Source organism: Erpetoichthys calabaricus, chromosome 4, assembly GCF_900747795.2.
Source record: "Erpetoichthys calabaricus chromosome 4, fErpCal1.3, whole genome shotgun sequence".
In the NCBI taxonomy this organism is placed as follows: domain Eukaryota; kingdom Metazoa; phylum Chordata; class Cladistia; order Polypteriformes; family Polypteridae; genus Erpetoichthys; species Erpetoichthys calabaricus.
Window position 1 is genome coordinate 182,275,054 of NC_041397.2, and position 25,000 is coordinate 182,300,053.

At 39.1% G+C, this 25,000-nt stretch overlaps 1 protein-coding gene across 5 annotated transcripts in view; it reads left to right on the top strand.

Moving 5' to 3' along the window:
- Positions 1–25,000, top strand: part of herc2 (HECT and RLD domain containing E3 ubiquitin protein ligase 2) — a 488,151-nt gene that overhangs the window by 129,665 nt on the left and 333,486 nt on the right. For 3 of the 5 annotated variants that reach the window (XM_051927044.1, XM_051927043.1, XM_051927046.1), the window contains exons 7-9: positions 20,444–20,600; positions 21,152–21,265; positions 24,686–24,857. In XM_051927044.1, the coding sequence (XP_051783004.1) occupies positions 20,444–20,600; positions 21,152–21,265; positions 24,686–24,857 (443 nt within the window). The remainder of the gene's footprint in view (positions 1–20,443; positions 20,601–21,151; positions 21,266–24,685; positions 24,858–25,000) is intronic. The other 2 variants (XM_051927045.1, XM_051927047.1) reach the window with 1 other exon arrangement.

A 25,000-nucleotide genomic window follows, 5' to 3' on the forward strand; every position in this document is an offset into this window, starting at 1 on the left:
CTCGAGGTTCTCAAGAGAGTTTTTCTCTGGCACACATGGAAGGATGAATTATCCAGATGCTTTTCCACTATTTTGGTTTTGATCGCAACATGAGGTTGCTTACTGTACTGCAGTTACATTCTTTAGCTTTCACATGAAGTGGTCTTCTTTTTGCTAGCATAAAAATATATCTGCTGGGACTGAATAGTCAGTTAGCTTTTTTCTTCAGCAAGGCAGACATGTTGCTTTTGCGCATGGTCTGGAGCAAAGTCGCTCTATGGAGTTTTAAGAATTGCTCCAGCGTTTGTTTAATTAATTACAATCACAATGAGGACTGATCACTTATGTTAGGTAGAATGCCTAGGGGGCTGGGCAGTCTCATGGCCTGGAACCCCTGCAGATTTTTTTTTTTTTTTCCTCCAGCCGTTTGGAGTTTTTTTTGTTTTTTCTGTCCTCCCTGGCCATCGGACCTTACCTTTATTCTATGTTAATTAGTGTTCTCTTATTTTAATTCTTACTTTATCTTTTTTCTCTTTCTTCATCATGTAAAGCACTTTGACTTACATTATTTGTATGAAAATGTGCTATATAAATAAATGTTGTTGTTGTTATTATAGCCACACCCTACGAATATGGTTCTTGCTGTGGAACATGGACAGAGAGCACATTGCTAGTACTTGCAGTGGGTTATAAAGGAAGCAGTATACAGTACATTTTCTGATTGGTTTCTTGGGTGCACATAAGCCTAATGTTCTGGTTGATAACTGGAGCATAGTTTTGTCCATCAGGATTGGCAGTGGTATAGTTGTGATCATTTTTCTCACGGACCATGGTGGTAAACTGCAGTACTGTGATATCTGTGAGGCAGTACTAGTGTTGTTTGCCTTTGATTTATATGGATTTATCAGATTTAGATCTAGTAATTACTTTTGAAACAAGAATCCCAGTGCAGCATCTGTAAAACTGTGACTTGGCTGAACTGACTTTTGATATTACGTGTCAGTGAAAGAGTGGATGCAGTAGTAGACTTCATGTTCCATGCCATATAAGAGGGAGTACACCCCACTTTGTCGTATATGTTTGCATGTTACAGGAGACATTGACATTTGTTAGACTAGGCAATATTTCTCCAATTTTTAGTCATCCAGTTTAGGTGATCGTATGTCCACAGTCTCATCTATCTGTTTTTAGCTGATATGTGTGGAACCAGGCATCTTGCCCATAAAGTTAATGGTCTTTGCTTAGGTTTATATGCATTGTTTGGTAGTAGAGCCAAATTCCCCAGTAATAACCTACAGCTTTTCTTTCCTCAGCATAATTTTAGTTGTAACTATTAAAACATTTTTTTATTATTGTTACCAGCATCCTTTTCATTTCATATATACAATATTTCACGATACTTAGTTTATGCATGTCCACTAGAAGGCAGCCAAACCTACTCAAATAAAAATAATGACCACGAAATAGATAGATACTATATTAATCCCAAGGGGAAATTCACATACTTAAATAATACATAAATAATTATGCAGTGTAAACTTTTCAGTGTTTTTGTTTGGTATAACAAAAAATTCTCAACTACAGTGACTATATCCAATACACAATGCACATCTCTCTATTATAAAAAAAAAATCCTGGGGGAGGGAATGACTAGGAGACGATACGTGATCTTCACGTTAAGATCACGGAAGACAAATAAATGACCCGCGAGACGAAAGATCGCGGGGATATAGAACATGAGATTTTTGCAAGACACACCCTACTTACAAGCAATATCAGAGCACGACCAGCAAAAAAAATCAGTAGTGTAAAGGGAAGCAGCACACACAGATACAGGTGTCTCAGTGCATATAAAGCGTATAAAGGACAATACGTTATAAATGAAACGTCGACAATTAAAAGATCGCATTAGCGCAAACAGTTAAAGCAATGACAAGTTTAATTTCAAAGAGTTCAGTCAGGGGTATATTTATGATCACGGAGAAGCAAGCACAATGCGAGCAGCAGAGACCAGAAGTGGCAAAAAGGAGAGCAGCTGTATAAGCTTTAAAATGATCAAAGGGCAGCGCAACAGCAGCTGCCCCCCCCTTCACAACGCGAGCAGCGTGTTATGTCCTGCAAGAAAGAGATTTAACCATGCCCAGGGCAGGAAATAAAGGACAATTATTATTTATACAACGTCGTGCGAGACAAGGCAGTGAGCCATCATTTAAAACAAGTCCACAGACATCTAACCCTAGCAGTTATTGTTGGATTGCATTTGGCAGACAAGCATCATGTGCTCCCAGCTCTTAAAACAACGACATGCGACAAGCAGCTTTCTCAAGCAGCAAAAAGACAGCAGATGATCTGAAGGCATATCCTTAGCGTGCGTTCAGCTGCCCTCCCATTCACAACACAAGCAGCATTATACGTCTGGTGAGAAAGAAATGTAAACGCGTACGGGGCTGGAAATAAAGGGCAAGTATTGTTTTTACAAAAGTTGTTAAAGTAAAAGTGAAAATAATGCATATGTAACAAAAGAAATGTAAATGCGTACGGGGCTGGAAATAAAGGGCAAGTATTGTTTTTACAAAAGTTGTTAAAGTAAAAGTGAAAATAATGCATATGTAACAATCTCTTTAAATTGTATATCCGGTAAACCAAACACGGGGGTGGGCAAGCGAAGCGAGCAGGGGGCGGAGCCCCCTAGTTTAATAAATTGAAAAGATGTTTAACTCTTTTAGGGCTAATTTTCTTTTGTTTTTCTCCCAGGGCTGAATATTTTTCCAAAAACTAACTTTTTTTAAACTAGGGGGCTCTGCCCCCTGCTCACTTCGCTCACCAACCCCTGTGTTTGGTTAATCCATCCATCCATCATCCAACCTGCTATATCCTAACTACAGGGTCACTGGGGTCTACTGGAGCCAATCCCAGCCAACACAGGGCGCAAGGGAGGAAACAAACCCCTAGCCAATCGCAGGGCTCACACACACACACCAAGCACACACTAGGGACAATTTAGAATCGTCAGTCCACCCAACCTGCATGTTTTTGGACTGTGGGAAGAAGCACCCGATGGAAAGCCAGGCAGACACGGGGGAGAACATGCACACTCCACGCAGAGAGGACCAGGGAAGCGAACCCAGGTCTCCTAACTGCAAGGCAGCAGCGCTACCCACTGCACCACTGTGCCGCTGTTTGGTTAATTGGATATACAATTTTAAAAGCTTTTTTTTTCTTTGGAATTATTTCAGTTTCATTAGTTGCACTTTTTACTTTAAAGGTTTATTAAAAACAATATATGTAATTACCTTTTCTTCAAGATCGCATTGAATTTTGAATCCGTTTTTGGAGATACATTGTGACAACGCAACGCGTAATCGCCCATGAATGAATATTGTTTCTGTTTCTCTAATAAATAATCTAACGTTTTCTAATGGTTGTCCCTTTGATTTGTTAATTGTCATAGCAAAAGCTATTCTCACGGTAAACTGTAAACATTTTAATACGAATGACATATCACAATCTCCTTTGGTGTCTAACGCGGAATATATACATCACCTTTCTTGTCGCCTGTTAAAATTTGCATCGCTTCTTCGTCATCATAAATATACACCTGACCGAATTGTGTATTCTTTGAAATTAAACTTGTCGTTGCTTTAACTGTTGTAGGACGACCTTGCTTTGTCCTGCTATTTTTTTCAATTACACCTGGCTCTGATGATTAATCACCTTTTGTTTGCGCTAATGAGATCTTTACTATCTTTTTTTTTTTTTGATACTGTAGTGACTGACGTAATAAAGTGTCACAAAAGTTTTACTTGAACAATCGCCGACTTCGTGACCCCAAACACAACTGTCTATCACCCTCTCCGACCCCTCCTCTCCCGGGTCTCGCCTCCCCCTTACCGCATCAATCAGTACCCCGCTATCAGTCTTCCGTGCTGTACTCTGCCCCCATCAATCGGACCTATCAGTCACTTAAAACAAAAAAGGCTTCAACCTGCTGGCGAGCTGCCTGTTCTGCTTGTCGCACGTCATTGTTTTAAGAGCTGGGAGCACATTATGCGTGTCTGCCAAAAGCAATCCAACAACTGCTTAGTTAGAGGTCTGTGGACTTGTTTTAAATGGTGGCTCACTGACTTATCTTGCGTGACGTTGTAAAAACAATAATTGTCCTTTATTTTCGGCCCGGGTGTGGTTAAATCTCTTTCTTGAAGGACGTATAACGCTGCTTCCGTTTATGAAGTTCTAATCTTTTAATTCTGAGCCCTATTGGACGTGCTTTGTTTTCAATTCCACTTGTTCTGGGCTGATTATCACTTTCCTTATTTTCTAAATTTGCACCCAGATTATTGTTTTTCTTTTTAGCATTTTTCTTCTCTCCACCGCATTTGAGTCTCTTTTCTCCGTGCTTTTATTTCGTCTTCGTTTAGTCGTCAACGTTTCATTTCTACCCTATTCATTTAATTTCTACCGTATTGACCTTTACACTTTATATGCACTAAGAGCCATGGAGCTGTGTGTGCTGTGTGTGCTGCGTGACTGCCTTTATACTACTGATTTTTTTTTTCTGCCCGTGGTCTTATTTTGTAAGTATGGCGTGTCTTGCACCATGGCAAGTGTCTTTGGTCTCTCGGGTCTTTAAAATTGTCTTCTGAGAGGATCACTTATCGTAGCCTTGCTTTTGCTTTGCTTTCCAGGATTTCCTTTTGTAATAGAGAGAAAAGAACACAAAGCAATTGTTTAACATATCAAATCAGCAAAAAATATTTACTTTTGACAAATGTTATTGTCTTGCATGTTGTATGAGCCTGCATGCTATATGATTTCGCATCCATATCACATACATGTTACGCAGCAAAGCATGATATCGCTCAAAGCAGCCAATTGCATGCATTGCCACATTGCACTGCTTGCAATATGTGTTGCACTGGTGCTTCCTTTTCAATTCTCTGCACTTTCTCACATATATTGTTAGTGTGTACTGTAGAGAGACAAGTCACCCGTTTGACATTGTGCCATGCCAGTGCCATCAAGTTTTTCACCCGCATAAAAATCAGATTGTCACCTCTTTTCCTCTTCAGCCTGTCTGGCTTCAGCTGTGAAGGCATGTGTCTCCTGTGCACCCTCACTGTGCCACAAGCTCCACTTCCCCTGCTCTGTAGGTCCATGAACACTTCTGGTCATGTATAAAAATTGTCCACGTACACAACATGACCCAAATGTTCATAGCCCTGAAGCAGCTCCAGCACAACCTGACTTGTCAAGGGACAGTTCTGTCTTTTTTAAGAAATACTTTCCTGTATATGTAATTACTTTCAGGCAGAAACCAGTGTTTGCTTCTGCCAGTACAAAATCCTTTATGCCATACTTTGTGGGCTTGTCTGGCATATATTGTCAGGAAAAAAAGGCGTCCCTTTTATTTTATCATAGATTCATGCACAGACAAATCACGGCCATGCTGATAAAATTGTTTATATGTTGGTTCCACAATGGCAAGTAGGGGCTGAACTTTATACATGGGGTTATAGCCATGGCTCACCCCTTGGGATCTGGTTATCACAGAAGTGAATAAAACTTTGCAGCAGCACGTACCTATCACGCGGCATAACGTCCAAAGCCACCAGGGGACAAAGCACGTTTGGACCAAAGCTCCCTGAAGTTATATCACCAGTCTAGTCCCATCTCTATTTGTAATGCCACAAAGCCCTTCATCTTGTCTCTTGTTGTGGGTTTCCACTTTGAAAAACTTTGCATACCTGTTTGTCTCGTCTGACAGTAGTTGAAAAGCAGCATCAGGATAGAGCATCCTGAAGTAGTCCAGCAGCTGGTAATCTGTCGTGTCCAACAGCAAACCGTGCTGTCTTGTGAAGTCCGGTAGCCAGATTTGGCTTACACGGATCAATATCTGGGTATTGCTCCCACACGAACCATGCCATAGGTGCGTCAGCTGTGCGAATGCTCTAAGCTGGCAACCGATCAGCTGGGGCGGCATCAGCTGGTGTCCGATCAGCTGATGCCAGTTCCTCACTCTCTTGCTCAATCTCCTGATCACTCACTGTCAACAAAATCAGATTCTGAAAAATCAGAGTCCAACTCACCGATAATGCGCAAAACATTTTCTGCTGGGTATTTTCATTTCTGCACTCGCTTCGCTCCCTTGTGAGATGTGATGCCATCTTGCCTTTGTTTACATTTCGTAACTCACGCACAAGCAAGGATTAGATGCCGAGTCAATGAGTCTAATATTCCTCCGAGCAGAGAGGGAATGCCTGTGTCACCATTAACAGCAGATTGTCGCCCTCAACCCCTCCTGTCGACAAAAGTTGACATCCGCCCTAAAAGAGTTAGATTAATTTCACTAGAGCCTTTATAAATTTGAAAAATTGAAGTAATTTATGAATAATTCAATTAAAAGGGTTCTTCATGTTTGGAGTGTAGCCCAGATAATTTTTTATTAATTATATTTTCAGTTGCGGAAAAGACTTGCTCAGCTTAAACAGATGTACCTCATTTTCTGCAAGGAGAGGTTACCTTTTGCACTTTCCACCACTAGCAAAGATCACTGTTAGTGATAATTTCCTCAGGTACATAATCATCTCTTGATGAGTGGCATTAGCATTATTTACTGTATCTGCATCTGTGCAATAAACTTTAATAAATGGGTCTTTTTTGTTACCACATTTTTAAGTTTAAATAAGAAATGTGCATGTGTTCTGACTCATAAAGAGAGAGAGAAATTTGTTGTGTAAAGGGATCAGAAGAGGAAAGAGTTGTTTTTCCACTTACAACAACAGCACATGAAAGACGGGGGAGAGAATGTGAGCCTTCTTTCTTTACTTAATTGGTTCAGAAGCAAAAACTAAGAAAATATCAATACATCAACACATGATACTCATAGTTCAATATATAATGCTTCTTAACATTAAACAGAGCCTACATCATTGCTATACATAACAGAAAGCAAAGTCAAAAGAGAATCCGAAGTCATAATAAAAAATCAAAACCACACTATCAACTTTAGAATGCTTTGCAGAAATTAAAGGCCCACATACCAGAAAAAATGTCTGGTAACCAAAAAAAGAGTTTGAATTGATTAGTGTAACTATAAGAGGGTGCCACTGAGCCCCAGACCACAGACACAGTAATGCCTTGGCACAATTCCAGGTTAAAGTAAAGGATTGTATTTGTTTCCAACACCTTTTACAGAATTTCCAGCCACAATACACCTATATGAATAATCTCCAAGGGAGTTTTGCCCTTTGCCTCCTAATTCTGACTCAATTAAATGAGGCGGCGGGCTCTCTTTTAATGAAAACTGCTTCTAATATTATGACCAGGTCATCTGTACCACTTCTGGGATGTCTGGAAACCAGTGTAGTCCTCCCCTTGCAGCACCTTCAACATGGCTGTGTTTATGAACTACAACTCCCATGCCACCCTGTGGGTATCTTAATCAGGTTTTTATTTTGTGACCTTTGAACGGCTTGGGGCATTCTATATCAGTTGTAGAAGGGCTTTTTACTGTTTGATTGGCCTTTATTACTCCCGAAAACAGTAGGTACCTGTTAACTGCCTCCAGTAGTACTTTGATGTTGTCCTCAAACCCTTTCATCGCAGCTCCTAAGGTATTTAATACATGCTGAAGTGCTGTTACCAGTTTTAATAGGTCCCGCAGTTCTTTGAGGTCATTTCGTCTTTCGGATTGGCTTATCTGATTTTGGGTGGAAATTCGGGAATCTCTGTCCTGTCTTCTTGAATCCAACACGAGCTGTTCTTGCACATGTGTAGTCAGGTTTTCCGTGACACTATGGGAAAATGAGCCTGGAAGTCCCTTTTCAGCTACAGTTTCTTCCTTCTCTGGCAGTTTATTAGCGGAATTCAGGCACTGACTCCAAACCCCCTTATCTCCTGGAAAGAAAGGTGAGTCACTTACCCCACGGTCCAGTTATAGGGTAATCTTGTGTAGTGGATCCGGAATTCTGGGTTTTAACAGTGACATCTTTACTATTCTGGTGGTCTTGTACCTTTTGACCTTCTTGTTGGGATTCTGAAACATATAACAGATGGCCTGCCACAGGCTCGCTATTTTCATGATTAGAGTCCATGAGGTTGTCTGCAACAATTTGCAATGATTTTGGCTCTACTTTGTTCTTGCTTGTTTTGAGGTGTGCCCTGTCAAAGATGCCATACAGCGTCCCTTCATCAAGGAGGTACTCCTGTGCATATGGATCCCATTCTCTGTGTTTGTATTATGGCTAGCTGTCTTTGTATGTGTTCACACGTCTTGACAGTGACCAGTTGCCTGATGGACATCTGTTATTTCCCCATTTGCCGGTTGTTCTGGTGGTTCTTTGGCCCATTTATGGCCCTGGTTTTCGGTGCTGGTGCCTGATGAATAAGGTCTGGGTTTTATTTACAAAATTTTTTCGGACACTTTTTGCTCAATTCCAGGTTAAAATAAAGGATTTTTATTTGTTTCCAACACCCTTTTACAAAATTACCAGCTACAATACACCAATATAAATAGTCTCCTTCCAACTCCAAAACAATGTTGCACGGTGCCTCCCGACTCTGACTTGATTAAGTGAGGTGGCATGTTCTCTTCTAACTCTGACCTGGAAACTGCTTCCAGTGCCACTCCTAGGTCATCTGAAGCACTTGTGGGTTGTGCTGAAACCAGGTCAGCCCTCTCCTGGGCTGACCAAAGACCCTGACAGGGCTGCGTTTCTGGACTTGAACTCCATTGTCACCGTGTAAGTGTCTTAATGAGGTTTAGCCTTGAGGCACAATGCCACCTGTCTTTTGGGGGGCTTGCCCGTTTGCTTAGTCCATCTATTATGTCTACCTGGCTGGGCAAAAATTCCACCTTTATTCAAGCTAGGGTGCTTGTCCTTCTTCCCCAGGACCAGGCCCGGCCTTAGGCATAGGCGAAGTAGGCGAACGCCTAGGGTCCGGGGGGGCCCCGGATCGACTCCTTGGTCTAATTTTCATGCATTTTGCAGAGCTTCCAGGGGGGCTCCGCCCCCTCAGGGGGCCCCTGGACCCCCCTTTCGCCTAGGGCCCCATAATACCTAAGACCAGGCCTGCCAGGACCTACAATAGTGAATAACCTAAAAGTGTTTTTATCCAACTCTTGGATAGTTCGAGACTGCATTTGCTGAACTTTAAATGGTCGTGGCAGTGACATCATGTGTTGTGCATTTACGTGGGTTTGTGGATTTGTGGGTAATTTACCATCAATAGCTGATGCTTTTTCAGCAAATGGTGGTGCACATGAATAAAACAAAATAAGGTCACAGGAAAATGTTAAAAAATTTGCAACTTTTTCGAGTACCGGGTTAGAAAGAAGCTCAGAATTGGATACCATGGGTAAGAAAACCCCAGAAAAGACATATAGATTGTTAAAATTCACCCTGGATTTCTCACAAAAAATAAATTACAAGATCAGATTATTACAGCAGTATTTATAGAAATGTATATACAGTAGTAAAGACCAGTTTAAGAAATACAGTTCATTGATAAACATGAGGATTATGCAAATATGATACCTGCATGTGTATCATCACAGAAGAAGGTCTCAAGACAGACAAGCATATAACGCAGAAGAGGTTGGCTGTTTACTGGTCATTTAGAGTTTTATTTGTCTTCACACAAATGAAAAAATTAAACTAAACCTACTGTCTTAACAGACCTTGTGTGCCACTAAAACTAGCAAAATGGGCAATACTGTACCCAGTTTGTTCTGCAATGGTAATCTGCTAGGCAGCCAGTTTTCTATGTCTAGTAGCTTAACTTTGTGTTGAAAAAACACAAAACTGTGACTTTTTAATACAGCATTTTTTTTAAAGTATTATTGTAAGTAAGTGCATGGCACTCCCTCTTCTACCACAATATAAACACAATTAATATCGAGAATGAGAACATTTTACTAAACAAATGGTTGTTATATGATTGTGCAATGTGGGGGCATGATCTTTGCTCCATGTATAGAAAAAATATTTTTTCCAAAATTAAATCAACACTACATTAGCATTCTCAAATTTTGTTGTTAGACTTCATTTAGATCCCAAAAAATAATTGTGCTGTCAAAACATCATCACTTAGACTTTTAGTGTTTTTCTGAGGTGCAGTATGACTGCTACAGTATTGTGAGCCTTTAGTAGAGAACATCCAGTGATATATGTGTACATCCATGTTAAAATCTGTGAAGTTTGGAACATCTCATTCAGTTTTCAAAAAGTTGTTCTTGTTTTCCTCCATTTAAGCAGGTTCTCATATTAGTAACAAGGAGGTTTAGGACTAAAAAAATCAAGTTCACACTCTATGGTACTAGGTTAATAGTGAAGTACACCTTACAAGCTCCAGTGTACAAGAAATGGAGACATTATTTTTATTTAAGAGTACAAGTGTAATTAACTGTGAGAATCCCTGATCTTGGATATATTTCATGAGCTTCAACTTTTTCTACCTATATCAGAAGAGATCTGTCTGTGATGGTAGTACAGCTCTCTGGTTTTGTTTTTGTCATACAGCCTTAGCAAGTCTGTCTTAAATGACCAATTCCTGAAGCTGAGATCTTGAAAGTTTGAGACTGGTGCATTGTCAAAACATGTAGACTGTTGAGTTAGGTATTCACATGTGTGATCCACAAGTTGCTGAGTATCAGAGGGTATGGTTTCACTTGTGATACACCCATTCAGGTGATTTGCCTGCTGTATCATTTTAATTTTGTTTTTGTCCATATTGTAGTCTTTCTGAAATGACTCTATAGTAGCTTCATAATTTTTGTTCTGATCCATTAATGTGTTATTAATGGATTATTTTTACATTAAAACATTAAAAATGTTTGTTCGTGCCTTTCTTGACAAAAAGTTTGTCAATTTATCTTCTGCATGGCATACAACGTCTCAGCATGAGGTTTAGCCTTCTTTGCAACTGCAAAAGTCGCGTTGTAAAGGAATGTTACTTTCATCAATGTATAATTTTTACGTGCCTTGTACTCTTTATGTAATCTTGATAATCATTTCACTCCTAAAATTTGTTGCACCTGAAAACATTTTGGGGGCTTCCTGCATAAATCACATAACATTATCTTGCTTAGTTTTCATTATTGCTGCTGTCATTGGGTTCTGAGATATCCTTTAAATTTAACCAGCATAAAGTGTTCTCCCAGCGTATTTGAAAAGTTCTTTTTAGTTTATGCTTGTTGTAGTGCTGATTGTAATGATGATTCCTCTTACTCGTAATCAGTGCTAAAGCTTTGCTGGAACTGCTTGGCCGGTCCTCTACTTGAATGGTCCAAAGATTCAAAACATCCAGTAGTCTGCCAGGCTTTACAAGTTTATAGCTAAGTTGTCCAAAATGAAAGTCTGGTACTCCCAAGTGTCCAGACTACTAATTTGTCCACCCCTGCCATGGAAATGACCCATCTGTTTTTTTAAGATACTGTGGCATGAAAGATAGGGTGTGTAGGACTTGACTTTGATACCTTAGAGGACATGTTGGCAGTTGAGTGCTTCAGGCAGGAGAAGGCAGTCAAGGAATAACATTAATAGTGTGATTTCATGAAACACATGTGACCTGACTGTTTTTTTTATTTTATTATTTTTGTTGTATTATTGTCAGCAGCCAATGATACAGTACATGTGAAACTGTTTTGGCAGAGGTAGCTTATATTGACATTGATGACATTTAACAGGCTTTTGAAAATGTAATTTTAAAGGCAAAGATAAAAAGTGTAAATTGTAAATGTGGCAGTTATTTTCCATAGTTTGTATTCTAAAAGGAAACTAGTTTCTAGTATTAACAGCAATTAAGGCAGGAATCTTTGCTTTAGGAGTTAATTTTACAGTGGAATGCAAAAGCTTTGGGCACCCTTGCTTAAAATGTATGTTACTATGAATACTTAAGTGAGCAGAAGATGAATTGATCACCAAAAGGAGTAAAGGTAAAGTGTGCACATTTCTTTTCATTATTTTATGCAACATTACTGTATTGTTTGTGTTGTACAATTGTACAGTGAAAAATGGAAATAAGCACTATGCAAATGTTTGGGCACCCCAAGATATTTGAGATCTTGGATAACATTTACCACGGTCACAGACCTTAACTGGCACTTCAGGGGCTATGACTTGTTCACAGTCATCGTTAGGAAATCCCAAGTGATGCAAATTACATTCTCTTACTCATCAAACCTTGTTCTGACAATCAGTAGCCATGGGCTCCTCTTAGCAGCTGCCTGGCACTCTGAAAAATGAAATAATTGATGCTCACAAAGCAGGAGAAGGCTACATGAAGACAGAAAAGTGTTTCCTCAGTTCATAATGTTATTAAGAAATGTCAGGTAACAGGAATGATGGAGGTCAAGTTAAGGTGTGAAAGACCAAGAAAACTTTCTGAGAGAATTGCTTCTTAGATTGCTAGAAAAGTGACTAAAAAACCCCCTTTTGACTGCAAAAGACCTTCAGGAAGTTTTAACAGACTCTGCAGTAGTGGTGCACTGTTCTACTCTTCAGTGACTCCTGAACAAATATGACCATAGTAGAGACAGAAAAAAAAAACCTTTCCTACATCCTAGCCACAAAATGCAGCACTTGAAGTCTGCAAATGAACATCTAAACAAGTATGATGCATTTTGCGTACAACTTCTGTGGACTGATGAAGTCAAAATAGAATTTTTTGGCAACCACGTGCAAGGGTTTGTAGGAGAAAAAAAGGTGCCAAATTCCAGGAAAATAACATCTATTAGGCTTTGAGCTTGTGTTGCAAACAGTGGCACAGGGAAAGTGTCTTTAATAGAGGGAAGAATGGATTCAGATAAGTACTAGTAAATTCTGGAAGCAAACATTACACCATCTGAAAAAAAAAAAAGTTGACGTTGAAAAGAGCATGGGGCCCACAACAAGATAATGATCGAAACACGCCTCAAAATCTAGAATGGAATACCTTTGCCCTGTCATAGTCCCCCAACCTAAACATCTTTGAAAATCTGTGGAGAGATCTCAAAAGAGCAATTCTTGCAAGATGACCCAAGAATTTTGCACACTTAGAATCCTTTTGCAAGAATGAATGGGTGAAAATACCCCAAGTAAGAACTAAAAGACTTTTACCTGGCTACAAAAAGCATTTACAAGCTGTGATACTTGTCATATGGGGTGTTACTAAGTACTAAGTGCCCAAACTTTTGCTTCAGGCCATTTTCATTTTTTTTGGTATTTTGTACCAATGAATGATGGGAATAAAGTCACCTTGCTTAAAATATTAAAGAAATGTGTCATCTTTAAGTTTATGCCTTTTGGTGATCAGTTCATCTTCTGCTCACTTAACTATTCACAGTAAAAGGGTTTCCAAACTTTTGCATGTCACTGTTATGGATCAGGAGCAGAATGATGCTTTCAATGTGCCAGAGAAGTTTTTAAAAATGTTTTATTAGTACAGATCAAAGAGCAGAACAGTGGAGTAGAAAAATCAGTCCCAAATGTATTGTGAAGGGGTGTGGCTTCAGTTTTACCAGTGAAGATATACCTAACCAATCATTATCATGAATTGATTTATCCTGGAAGTAATGTGCAGAAACAGAACTGTAAAATATTGCATAGCTTATCTTGAATAACACCACAGTGATAAAATTAGTGCTAAGTAAAACAAACAACTGTTCACTTTACACTATTTGGGTTTTTACTTATATGTACATTTGATTTGACAACCTCACTATTCAGTGTCCTTCTTGTGCTAATACTTCAGTTGAAGTTTTAAATTGTTTTAATATTTGGCAAACCTGCAGAGGAAAATAATTATCCCCGATAAAAATAGTCTGTGCTGTTTTTAAAATAGACTTGCAGCTGTTACTTACAGTATGGCCTGAATTATAGCAATTCTGGAATAGGGACTAAAATGTGATAACATTTTTCATAGAGATTGAGTGGAAGTGGGGGGACTAAAAGACATGCAACAGTTACTTCCAGTATAATGAGTGGTGAATTCTTACAAACAACATAGAAAGAATTTTACACAGTGTCATACATTAGATTATTATTACTGTTAATCAGGACTGTGTGACCTGTGGCAGATGGGGAAACATAAGCAAGCATTCAAGGGTTAATTTTCTCTTTCTCTCCTTTCATCTCTTTAATTTCAAACCTTATGAATTTAGATAAACAACACATATTTAAATTGGTCATGCCTTCTTCATCATAACGACACCTTTCTAGGTTGACAAGGTCTCACAAGCAGATCTCCAGCCCAATGAAGAATTTTGCCAAAACCAGCAGTTTAAACAAAGAGATTGTATTATGTAAAATAAGGTTCACTATCGCAGAACAGCTGGCAGGCATAAATGACTCCCATCTGGCAGTTTGTTTGGAAGAAATGTGGCTCTACTAGGTTAATCTAAAGGAGTCTAAACACAAGCAAAAGAAGATCACAGTGGAGTTTGGTAAACTGTCTAAAACCATAGATCAATGAGAGAAACACATGACAATGCTCGAGAACCAAGATACTTTTTTAAACAAAACACTGATAGGGCCTGAAAATAAAAATTAAGATAACAATTTTTGTATTATGAGTTGCAGTGCAAAATGAAGCATATTTTTTAAATTTTAAAATTAATTAGTTCCACTCATGCCTTTTAAAATGGAGGTTATGGGTACTGGTGTCTCATAAAGAAAACCCTTAAAAATTACTGAAATGTCTAATTTTCAAGCCAAAAAATGTGTCGACTATTGATCTGCATCTTGAGATTGCACATACAGTGCATCCAGAAAGTATTCACAGAGCATCACTTTTTCCACATTTTGTTATTTTCCAGCCTTATTCCAAAATGGATTAAATTCATTTTTTTCCTCAGAATTCTACACATAACACCCCATAATGACAACGTGAAAAAAGTTTACTTGAGATTTTTGCAAATTTATTAAAAATAAAAAAATTGAGAAAGCACATGTGCATAAGTATTCACAGCCTTTGCCATGAAGCTCAAAATTGAGCTCAGGTGCATCCTGTTTCCCCTGATCATCCTTGAGATGTTTGTGCAGCTTAATTGGAGTCCACCTGTGGTAAATTCAGTTGATTGGACATGATTTGGAAAGGCACACACCTGTCTATATAAGGTCCCACAGTTGACAGTTCATGTCAGAGCACAAACCAAGCATGAAGTCAAAGGAATTGTCTGTAGACCTCCGAGACAGGATTGTCTCGAGGCACAAATCTGGGGAAGGTTACAGAAACATTTATGCTGCTTTGAAGGACCCAATGAGCACAGTGGCCTCCATCACCCGTAAGTGGAAGAAGTTCGAAACCACCAGGACTCTTCCTAGAGCTGGCCGGCCATCTAAACTGAGCAATCGGGGGAGAAGAGCCTTAGTCAGGGAGGTGACCAAGAACCCAATGGTCACTCTGTCAGAGCTCCAGAGGTCCTCTGTGGAGAGAGGAGAACCTTCCAGAAGGACAACCATCTCTGCAGCAATCCACCAATCAGGCCTGTATGGTAGAGTGGCCAGACGGAAGCCACTCCTTAGTAAAAGGCACATGGCAGCCCGCCTGGAGTTTGCCAAAAGGCACCTGAAGGACTCTCAGACCATGAGAAAGAAAATTCTCTGGTCTGATGAGACAAAGATTGAACTCTTTGTGAATGCCAGGCGTCACGTTTGGAGGAAAAAAGGCACCGCACATCACTAGGCCAATACCATCCCTACAGTGAAGCATGGTGGTGGCAGCATCATGCTGTTTGGATGTTTTTCATAGGCAGGGACTGGGAGACTATTCAGGATAAAGGGAAAGATGACTGCAGCAATGTACAGAGACATCCTGGATGAAAACCTGCGCCAGAGTGCTCTTGACCTCAGACTGGGGCAACGGTTCATCTTTCAGCAGGACAACTACTCTAAGCACACAGCCAAGATATCAAAGGAGTGGCTTCAGGACAACTCTGTGAATGTCCTTGAGTAGCCCAGCCAGAGCCCAGACTTGAATCCGATTGAACATCTCTGGAGAGATCTTAAAATGGCTGTGCACCGACGCTTCCCATCCAACCTGATGGAGCTTGAGAGGTGCTGCAAAGAGGAATGGGCGAAACTGGCCAAGGATAGGTGTGCCAAGCTTGTGGCATCATATTCAAAAAGAGTTAAGGCTGTAATTGCTGCCAAAGGTGCATCGACAAAGTATTGAGCAAAGGCTGTGAATACTTATGTACATGTGATTTGTCAGTTTTTTTTATTTTTAATAAATTTGCAAAAACTTCAAGTAAACTTTTTTCACGTTGTCATTATGGGGTGTTGTGTGTAGAATTCTGAAGAAAAAAATGAATTTAATCCATTTTGGAATAAGGCTGTAACATAACAAAATGTGGAAAAAGTGATGCGCTGTGAATACTTTCCGGATGCACTGTATGTTGCAAAACAGAGTATCCATGTTTTAAGAAGGTAAATAGCAAACCATTGCTGTGAGATTCAGGTATTTTTAAAGTGGAATGGCTGTGCTTTTCACATCTATCCCTTTCATCTTCCTCTGCAGCATATTTTCAGCCCCAGGGACATAAGTTCACCTCAAAAAATCATTGCCAGCTGCCATTAATGGCATTTTTGAATGCTGATGCCCAGTTGTGAGTTACTGTTTGTGTTCTGTAGGCATCTAGACCAGAATTACTGAAAAAGACTCCATTATGATCGCTTACATTCTTTCAGTATGCAAAAGCTTATTTCTTTCACAAAGATACTGCCTGCTGCCACTGGATTGATAAAATAAATAGATGTTACTCAAACATGGTTCTCCTTAGTTATTTTTTTTTTTACCATACCCTCAAAGTCAATAGTTTGTTTGTGATGCTATAATCTGCTCCTTCACACACTCTGCCCTTTCATTTTCTAAGCTTTGTTTTCCTTTTAATTATGCATTCCCATAACTCACCACAGAAGTTGCAACATACGTATATGTGCCTTGGTTCTTTAAAAAATCTATGTCTCTTATTAAAAATGCATTGCAGTGTAATAATGCTTGGGATTGGCACTGATGTCCTGATTCAAAGCGATTTTGATTCACAGTGCTTCGATTTGATATTGATTTTATCTTAACTGAACTTAGCTTAACTTAACTTAGCGTGCAATGATATACCGTATTTGAAGTACTGGCTTTTTTTGGGATTGCTTAACTATGCATAGAGAACATTAATATAATGTGACACATTTGTGTAACACTTTATTTGAAGGGAGTCTAGTAACTTCCTATCATATGCGTAATCATGGAATGATATTTAACAAGAAATACTTGGTTAGCAATGTTTTTTTTTTTTTTTTAAAGAAAATAAAAAACTTTTTCTTTCATCATAATTTAACTAACCTATGTAGTGCCACAGCAGAGTCCATACATATTATGGGGTGCTCCTTGTTTTTATACAATTCAATGGCATCTACTTTATAAAACATCTACATCATCTTGAGAATAATATTATTGTTAAATAATCAAATATTGCTTCTTAAATAATAAGTGTCATTCAATAACCTATTCATGTGTTATGAATCTCAATGTAGACACCCTTCAGCTAAATTTATTTCCCTATTTGACATATAAAATCATTTTCAATTACTCAAAATTAAAGATACAGAGGGAAGACTTGTGTCTTTCTGTAATCCTACAAGTTACACATATCTTCAGTTGCTCACTTGTAGCAATCATGTTAACGAGTCTTGAAAATGTGTCCTCACAGTTCATCCTTGGACAAAAAGAAAGCATTTTAAAATGAGGATCTAGAGCTGATGCTTGTTGATAGTGGCATTTGATGAATGGAACATGAAAGAAAATAACCGGCCATCGTGACTAAAAACACCGCTAATGTGATCCGTGCAGTACAGCTTGTGAAGATATTCACATTGGCTGCTTTGCGCACACACTCACTTTACAGCTAGCCACGTGCTTAAAGAGAAGCAACGTTTATTGGACTTGCCAACACACAAATTTGCGATTGATATGGTCACGGGATGGAACAGCACATTGGAAATGTTAGAGGGGTTTTAGGAACAACAGCCTGTCATCTCAGAAGCTCTATATATAAACAGTGAGGTTGCTCCCAGTTTGACTGAGATGAATCCAGCCTGTCTTCAACACATCCTTCACAAATGGCGAGTCGTTTTTAATGTAGTGACTGATTGTCACTTATGAATCTGCTGCCCTGCATGTTCAGCTGTTGCAAGTTAGGGCTACTGTCTCAACTGACCTGAGAGACGTAGCAATGCTTTTTTTTAAGATCTTCATAAAGCCTAGGTACAATAACTTCACTCATTGTCTTTCTTTTTGGTATAGCATACCGCAGTTCAAAACCCTGTATTATTTGTCAAAAGCTCACGTTTTCAACAACAGGGTATGGTCTCATTTCTATACAATGGAAGCTTGGAGCTCTCTGCTGTCTTTTGTGTAAATTGTTTAGGCTCTACTGGTTTGGACGTTGACTGATATTACTTTTATTGGTGATATCAGGATAAATAATTTCTCAAATTTGTTGAGACTTAAACTCTGAATTGCTCAGCTTACATATGGGTTTGCATTTATCCAGTTGTTCTTTATTTGTGCAATGTTTGAATCTGTACTAAGTCCACACATCTGATTTAAGTGTCAAAGACGCTGACGAGATAGTAAAGTGTTTTTTCCGTAACAGGCACATTATCGACATCTACTGGGTTGGACTCAAAAATCTACATATATTAATTGAGCAGGATAGAGATTCATGAGATCAGTTTTGAGACTTTATGAATCAATTTCAGTTCATTTAAATGAAAAATAGCGATATAATCGGAAAAAACAAAGCTGTCACATGGTTTAGATATCACTTTGTAGACTATGTAAGATAGCAACTACTTCAAAGTGGATATATTTGCTAAATTTTAAAACTATTTAATTCACCTAAGGATTTTGGTACCTTTCTGCCCTATTGTGAGCTGCCAGAACAGACAATTTATAAAACTAGCCAACGCTATGGCGGTGTAAGAATAGGAACGGAAAACGGTGAGAAAGGAATTCTGAAATCAAGAAGAAATAAATACTTCTTGAAAGACGCAGTGTGCATTTAGAATTTCCGGCCAAGCAGGATTACATGTGAAAGTGATAAATAAATCCGGCTTTCCAAATTTACATACTATGTCAATGACATCCTGATAGTTTTGTTGCATGTATCTTGGACTTCCTGGAAATGTGGACGGTAATATGATCATTTTGCCTACACATACGTTGTTATTTTCAGTGTTTGCTTGCAGTGCGTCTAATACATGCAGATCTTGTTGATGTAATCTGAGATAGTTGAGACATGCGCCCTCTGTTTTAACATATGCATCTACGACGTACTGTTGGAATAGTTTGCCGCTGGAGTGCAAAATACTAAATGTATTCCTCATTGCTAATCTGTACGCGTACAATTGGCATTGAGTAAGCCTTATTTGTTTGGCGGTTCTTTTATCGGGAACATGTTGTAAATCTTTGTGCCAGCCAATGTCTCCATAAGGGAATAAAAGTGGTTAAACCATAGGATCGCAATTTATATTGAGCGTGGCAATCTGTTTACAGGAGTTGCCTATGGGATAGATGCAAGTGTCCCTTTCGGCAGGCGTTTCGCCATCTTCTCCGATGAAATCGCTGCAACATCGGTGTGACATGTCGGGGCATTGTATCGTCGTAAATCATGCCTAGGGTTTTCCTTGAAAACCATTCGTACAGATGTTGGATTGGACTGAGCGATTTCATGCATGTGTTTGAATGATTTAGTGAAGTGGTCGATGGTTCTGAGCATGGAATCTAGCTGGAGAAGTACATCTCCGCTGCATACAGAGTTTGCTTTATTTTGTAAGTGTACTTCAGTAGCTTGCACTGTGTCGAAAACATACAACTGTCCATGTCCTGGAGAGGTAGAAGTTTATATTTGCCCGTGTATTTTAAAATAGTATGGTCCGTGGCCAGGAGGTTGAGTTATCTGTGCACCCATGGAAGCAAACGCTAGAGAAGCGTTGTATTCTCGAATGTGTTCACGATAATTTTTAGCTTCTGATGTTTGCTGTGTAAGAAGCTGTTGTAAAGACAAAGGTGGTAAAGCTACTTTACCGTTGTGGCAGCACCTTGAGTACTTGTTGGATGTATTACACTCAGCAGGCCAGTATGGTGCATGACATGGAAGAGGACGAATAGGAATCGAGAAATGCTGTGTCGGCTGCGTGTGGGCGGGACTGGTTTTGAAGTGGAAGCAGGATGAACCAGAAGAGAAATATATATAAGAGATATGCCACACTTAAGAACTCAATTTTATGTGGCAAATTAATATATACAATGATTGTGAAGAAAAAAAAAACTTCAACTTATATTGAACTTATCCTTTAATTGCTTTCAGAACTTTGAAACATTAAACAAAATCCATGTATAAGCTGCTAGGGTGTACAGTAGAATATTTAAAACTGTCCAATACTCTTTTGTTATTTGTAATCAGTACATTTTTGCATTTCTTTAGGTGAGGATGCAGATCTCTGTAGTGAATTACTGCAAGAGTCGCTTGATGCCCTACGTGCTCTCCCAGAGGCATCGTTATTTGATGAAGGGACGGTGTCATCTGTGTGGCTTGAAGTAGTGGAGAGAGCAACAAAGTTCTTGCGATCAGTTGTGACAGGGTAAATTAAGACTGAGTGCTGTATGTAACACATGCTTTATGCTGATGTAGACCTGAGGGTACAAGTCTCATGACCTGAAACTAGATGTGAACTTCTATGAATCTCTCCTTTAGTATGGTTTTAGTTTTTTGGTCTTCTTAATAAATAGAAGAATAACATTACTGATCTCATTTTAGTCCCCTCAGTTTGAGTTAATCTTTCTAAAAATAGTTAATGTCTGATTGGGGGGGGGCACTAATGTGAATAGTCTTAAATATTCATTACCATATTTTATTTAAAAAAAGTGATCCTTCTGACACTAAACAGAGTAAATGCAGTCATCTTATCAGTATGCCTTGGAACCTGTATGCTGAATTTGTAAAGCCTGCTTTATACCGTGGGATATTATCAATGTAAGTATGGTCTATTACATAAGTTTAGGTGTTTTACTAAATAACTTGCTTGCTTATTTGGTGCATATTCACTTCTGTTTTGAAACTGAATAATTAGTGTCACAGGTTTAATTTTGTTAAACAGTATGATATAAAATATTTTCCTACTTTTATTTTAAGCAGTGATGTTCATGGTGGTCCAAGCAGTAAAGGGCCAGGAAACATTCCACTTCAGGACCAGCATCTAGCCCTTGCAATTCTTCTTGAGCTGGCTGTCCAAAGAGGGACATTAAGGTTAGAAATAATTGTGTTTTGCTCTTTCTCATTGAGGTTATACTGTTTCATCAAATAAAGTTTGGCATGCTACCTCATTTTTAATGTACATTTACATTTTACATGTATTTGCTTGGCAGATGCTTTTATCCAAAGCAGCTTACAAAAGAAGTAAAAATGTAAGCGTTACTCTTAATTATTTTACAATTTGGAACTATTATATTTGAATTCTTAATTTCAGAACCCAGGTAAACCAGATTAGCTAAGAATAAAGTGTTTGATTAACTGATCATTAACTTTCAGAACCATAAATTTTGAAGATTAAATTCATTCTCTGATTTTTTTTTTCAACTGTTGCTGCTGTTTTGCTTTGTACTAAGTATAAAATAAATACTATTCTTGTTTTTAATGGTTATGTCTCACTTGGATTTTCTTTAGTACTCCTTATATTTTAATAGTTTTAAAAAAGATTTGTCTGAATTCAACAAAATAGATAGACCAAACAGAGATTGTTTTATATCTGTTTTGAATGAGCCTTTCTGGAAATACTAAATAAGTAGGGCTGTAAAAAAAAAAAAAAAAAAAAAAAAAATTGTCCTCTTCCTGATTTCCTCTGTTTCCTTATGCATAACACTTTATTACTTCTGATCTCCAAATAAATTTAGTATACAGTAATCCCTCGCTACTTCGCGGTTCACTTTTCACGGATTCACGACTTCGCGGGTTTTTAAATACAAGTGATTGCCCGCCTATCGCGGAAGTTATGTTCCAGACCCATCAGCAACAGGAGAAAATCCGCGATATAGAAAGACCATATAAATAAACATTTTTATAGTTTAAGCCTTAAAATACCCATCCCACATGCTTTAAACACATGTAAACTTATAAAACACACTTTGTTAACACATATGATATGTGGATGTCGGGCTAAGGATATGAGTAACATCTCACTATTATAAAACATTTTAACTTCACGCAAGACAAGACAGTGAGACAGGAAAATAGGTGATGTACAGGCTTTTAAATTATTGACACGCAGAGCGACAAGCAGCATAAAGCCAGCACAAAGTCCACTTCTCCTTAGCGTTCATTCAGCTCCCCACCCCCTTGACAATGCGAAGTGGCAGGAGCGTACTGCGCCTCCGGGGAGGGGGGTTTGAGTGAATGTGCGTTCAGCCCTCACACACCCCCACTCCTCCTCCTCCTTCCGAACGCGCAGAGGGACAAGCAGGCATTTTGGCAGAAGCAGCACAAAGTCCATTTCTGCTCAGCATGAGTTCAGCTGCCCCCCTTCACAAAGCGAGTGCAGACACATCGACGTCTGATCGCTGCATGCAGTGTGCAGTGTTGGTCTGCGGTGTTTAAAAATGCAGAAAGTGTTTAAGAGCTTAGGAAGTGTTTATAAGAGTGTGGGAAAGGTTAACAAGAGAGTGACAAAGGTTTATAAGAGTGTGGGAAGGGTTTATAAAGCCTTAAAATATGTATAAATAATAAAATAAATATAGGTCGCTACTTCGCAGATTTTCACCTATCGCGGGGGGCTCTGGAACGTAACCCCCGCGATAGGTGAGGGATGACTGTACCGTATTTACTCGTGTACCACGCGCACATTTTTCCCTGAAAATTAGCATTAGAAAATCAGGTGTACGTCATACACGAGGAAATTTTTTTCTGTAATGTTTACTTTTTCTGCTTTGGCTCTCTCGCTCTCTCTCTCTCTCTCTCTCTCTCTCTTGCTCGTTCGCTCATGCACGCTCTCACTCACGCTCTCTCTCTCCCGCACTCGAGTGCTCTCTCTCGCTCGTTCGCTCACGTGCTGTCTCTCTCGCTCGTTCGCTCACGTGCTGTCTCTCTCGCTCGTTCGCTCGCATGCTCTCTCTCTCGCTCGTTCGCTCACGTGCTCTCTCACTCGTTCGCTCGTGCGCGCTCACTCTCTTTCTCTCTCACTCGCTCTTTCGTCATGCAACAAACACAGAAGGGCATTTCGCGGGAAACGTGCCCTAAACTCTTCCTATACAATCACAATGCGCGTCATCTATATCATCCATGTGAAAAAGTAACTGCCTACTTAGATTTAAGTGATGACAGGCTAAATTAGACTAGAGACCTAAGCTGTATTTCTGCTAGCCTTATTGAATTTCAATATCACTTAAATAGAACCTTTCCAGCAATGAGGAAGTCTCAACAAGCAGCACACTTCATCTTGATGAAAGGAAATTCCAGAAGACCTGAGAAAGTTGCTGAAATACAGTATGTCAGTCAGGAAATGATTCCAAAGCAATCTCTAAAACACTGGGACTCCAGCAAATGACTGCAAGAACCATTATATCCAAATGGTCAAAACTATGAGCAATGGTAAATCTTTCCAGAAGTGGCCAGCATAGCAAAATTACTTCAAGATCGCATAGCTGGAAGTCACAGACGAACCCAGACAAACATCTAAAGAACTGCAGGCCTCTCTCAGCTTAGTTAATCTCATCGTTAATGATTGCACCATTAGAAAGACACTGGCAAAAATGGTATCCACAGGAGAGTCGCAATGCAGAAACCGCTACTGAACAAGAAGAACATAAAGACTTTTCTAACATTAGCCCAAAATATACCTTCAAAGCCAGGTATCCCATTAAACCTGGCGTCCGCTTTCCACAATAGGAACATTATGCTTGTCAAATATTGTGGTGGTAGTGTGTTAGTGTGGGACTGCTTTGCGACTTTATGGCCTGAATGACTTCCCGTCATTGAGGAAAGCATACATTCAGCTCTCTACCAAAATGTACTAAAGGAGTATGTCTGGTCAGCATTCCATGATCTGAAGCTCAAGCACAATTAGGTTTTGCAGCAGGACCACCTTTGAATAGCTGAAAGAAAAAATAAAAAGAAACAAAGCTAAGACATTCTACAGTGTCCTCACAGGTGGCACAGTGACAGTGCTGCTGCTTTGCAGTAAGGAGACTGTGGAAGATTGCGGGTTCGCTTCCCGGTTCCTCCCTGTGTGGATAGTGCTTTGAGTACTGAGAAAAGCGCTATATAAATGTAATGAATGATTATTATTTATTATAGTGTGGCTGAATTAAAACGTTTCTTTAGAGAAGAGTGGCCCAAAGTTTCCCTACACTGATGCCAAAGACTTCTCTCTTATTACAGGTAGTGTTTGATTGCAGTTGTTATTGCTAAAAGTAGCACAACCAATTATTATGTTTAAGGGCAGTTACTTTTTCACATGGCTGATATAGGTGTTGGTGAACATTTTTCCTTCAGTAGATCAAAAGATCATTATCAACTGTTTGTTTTTACTCCGGTTCTCTTTTGCATTAGGCTAAATATGTTTGGAGATCAGAAGCAATTATGAATAAGCAAAAGTAGAGAAAACCAGGAAGGGGTAAATACTTTTTCATCGCACTATATATCAATGTTCAAATTTGTTGGTTTTACCTTTTGCAGCCAGCTGCTGTCTGCTGTCTTGTTATTGCTCCAGTTATGGGATAATGGTACTCGAGAAACTGATAATGAGAGATCAGCACAGGGCACCAGTGCCCCTCTTCTACCTCTCCTGCAGAGGTTTCATAATATACACTGCAGTAAAGATATTCCTTGCACTGAAGAAGAAATGCAGGTTTGTATTTATGTAAAGTCTTACTTAATTTTGTTCTAGAATTTATTAAAAAATTAACCGCAAATTTGGTACAGGAAAAATTTTCATTTGTATATAGCATTGGATTGATCTTGAAGGTAATCTCTTGCGTTGTGGTTACTACA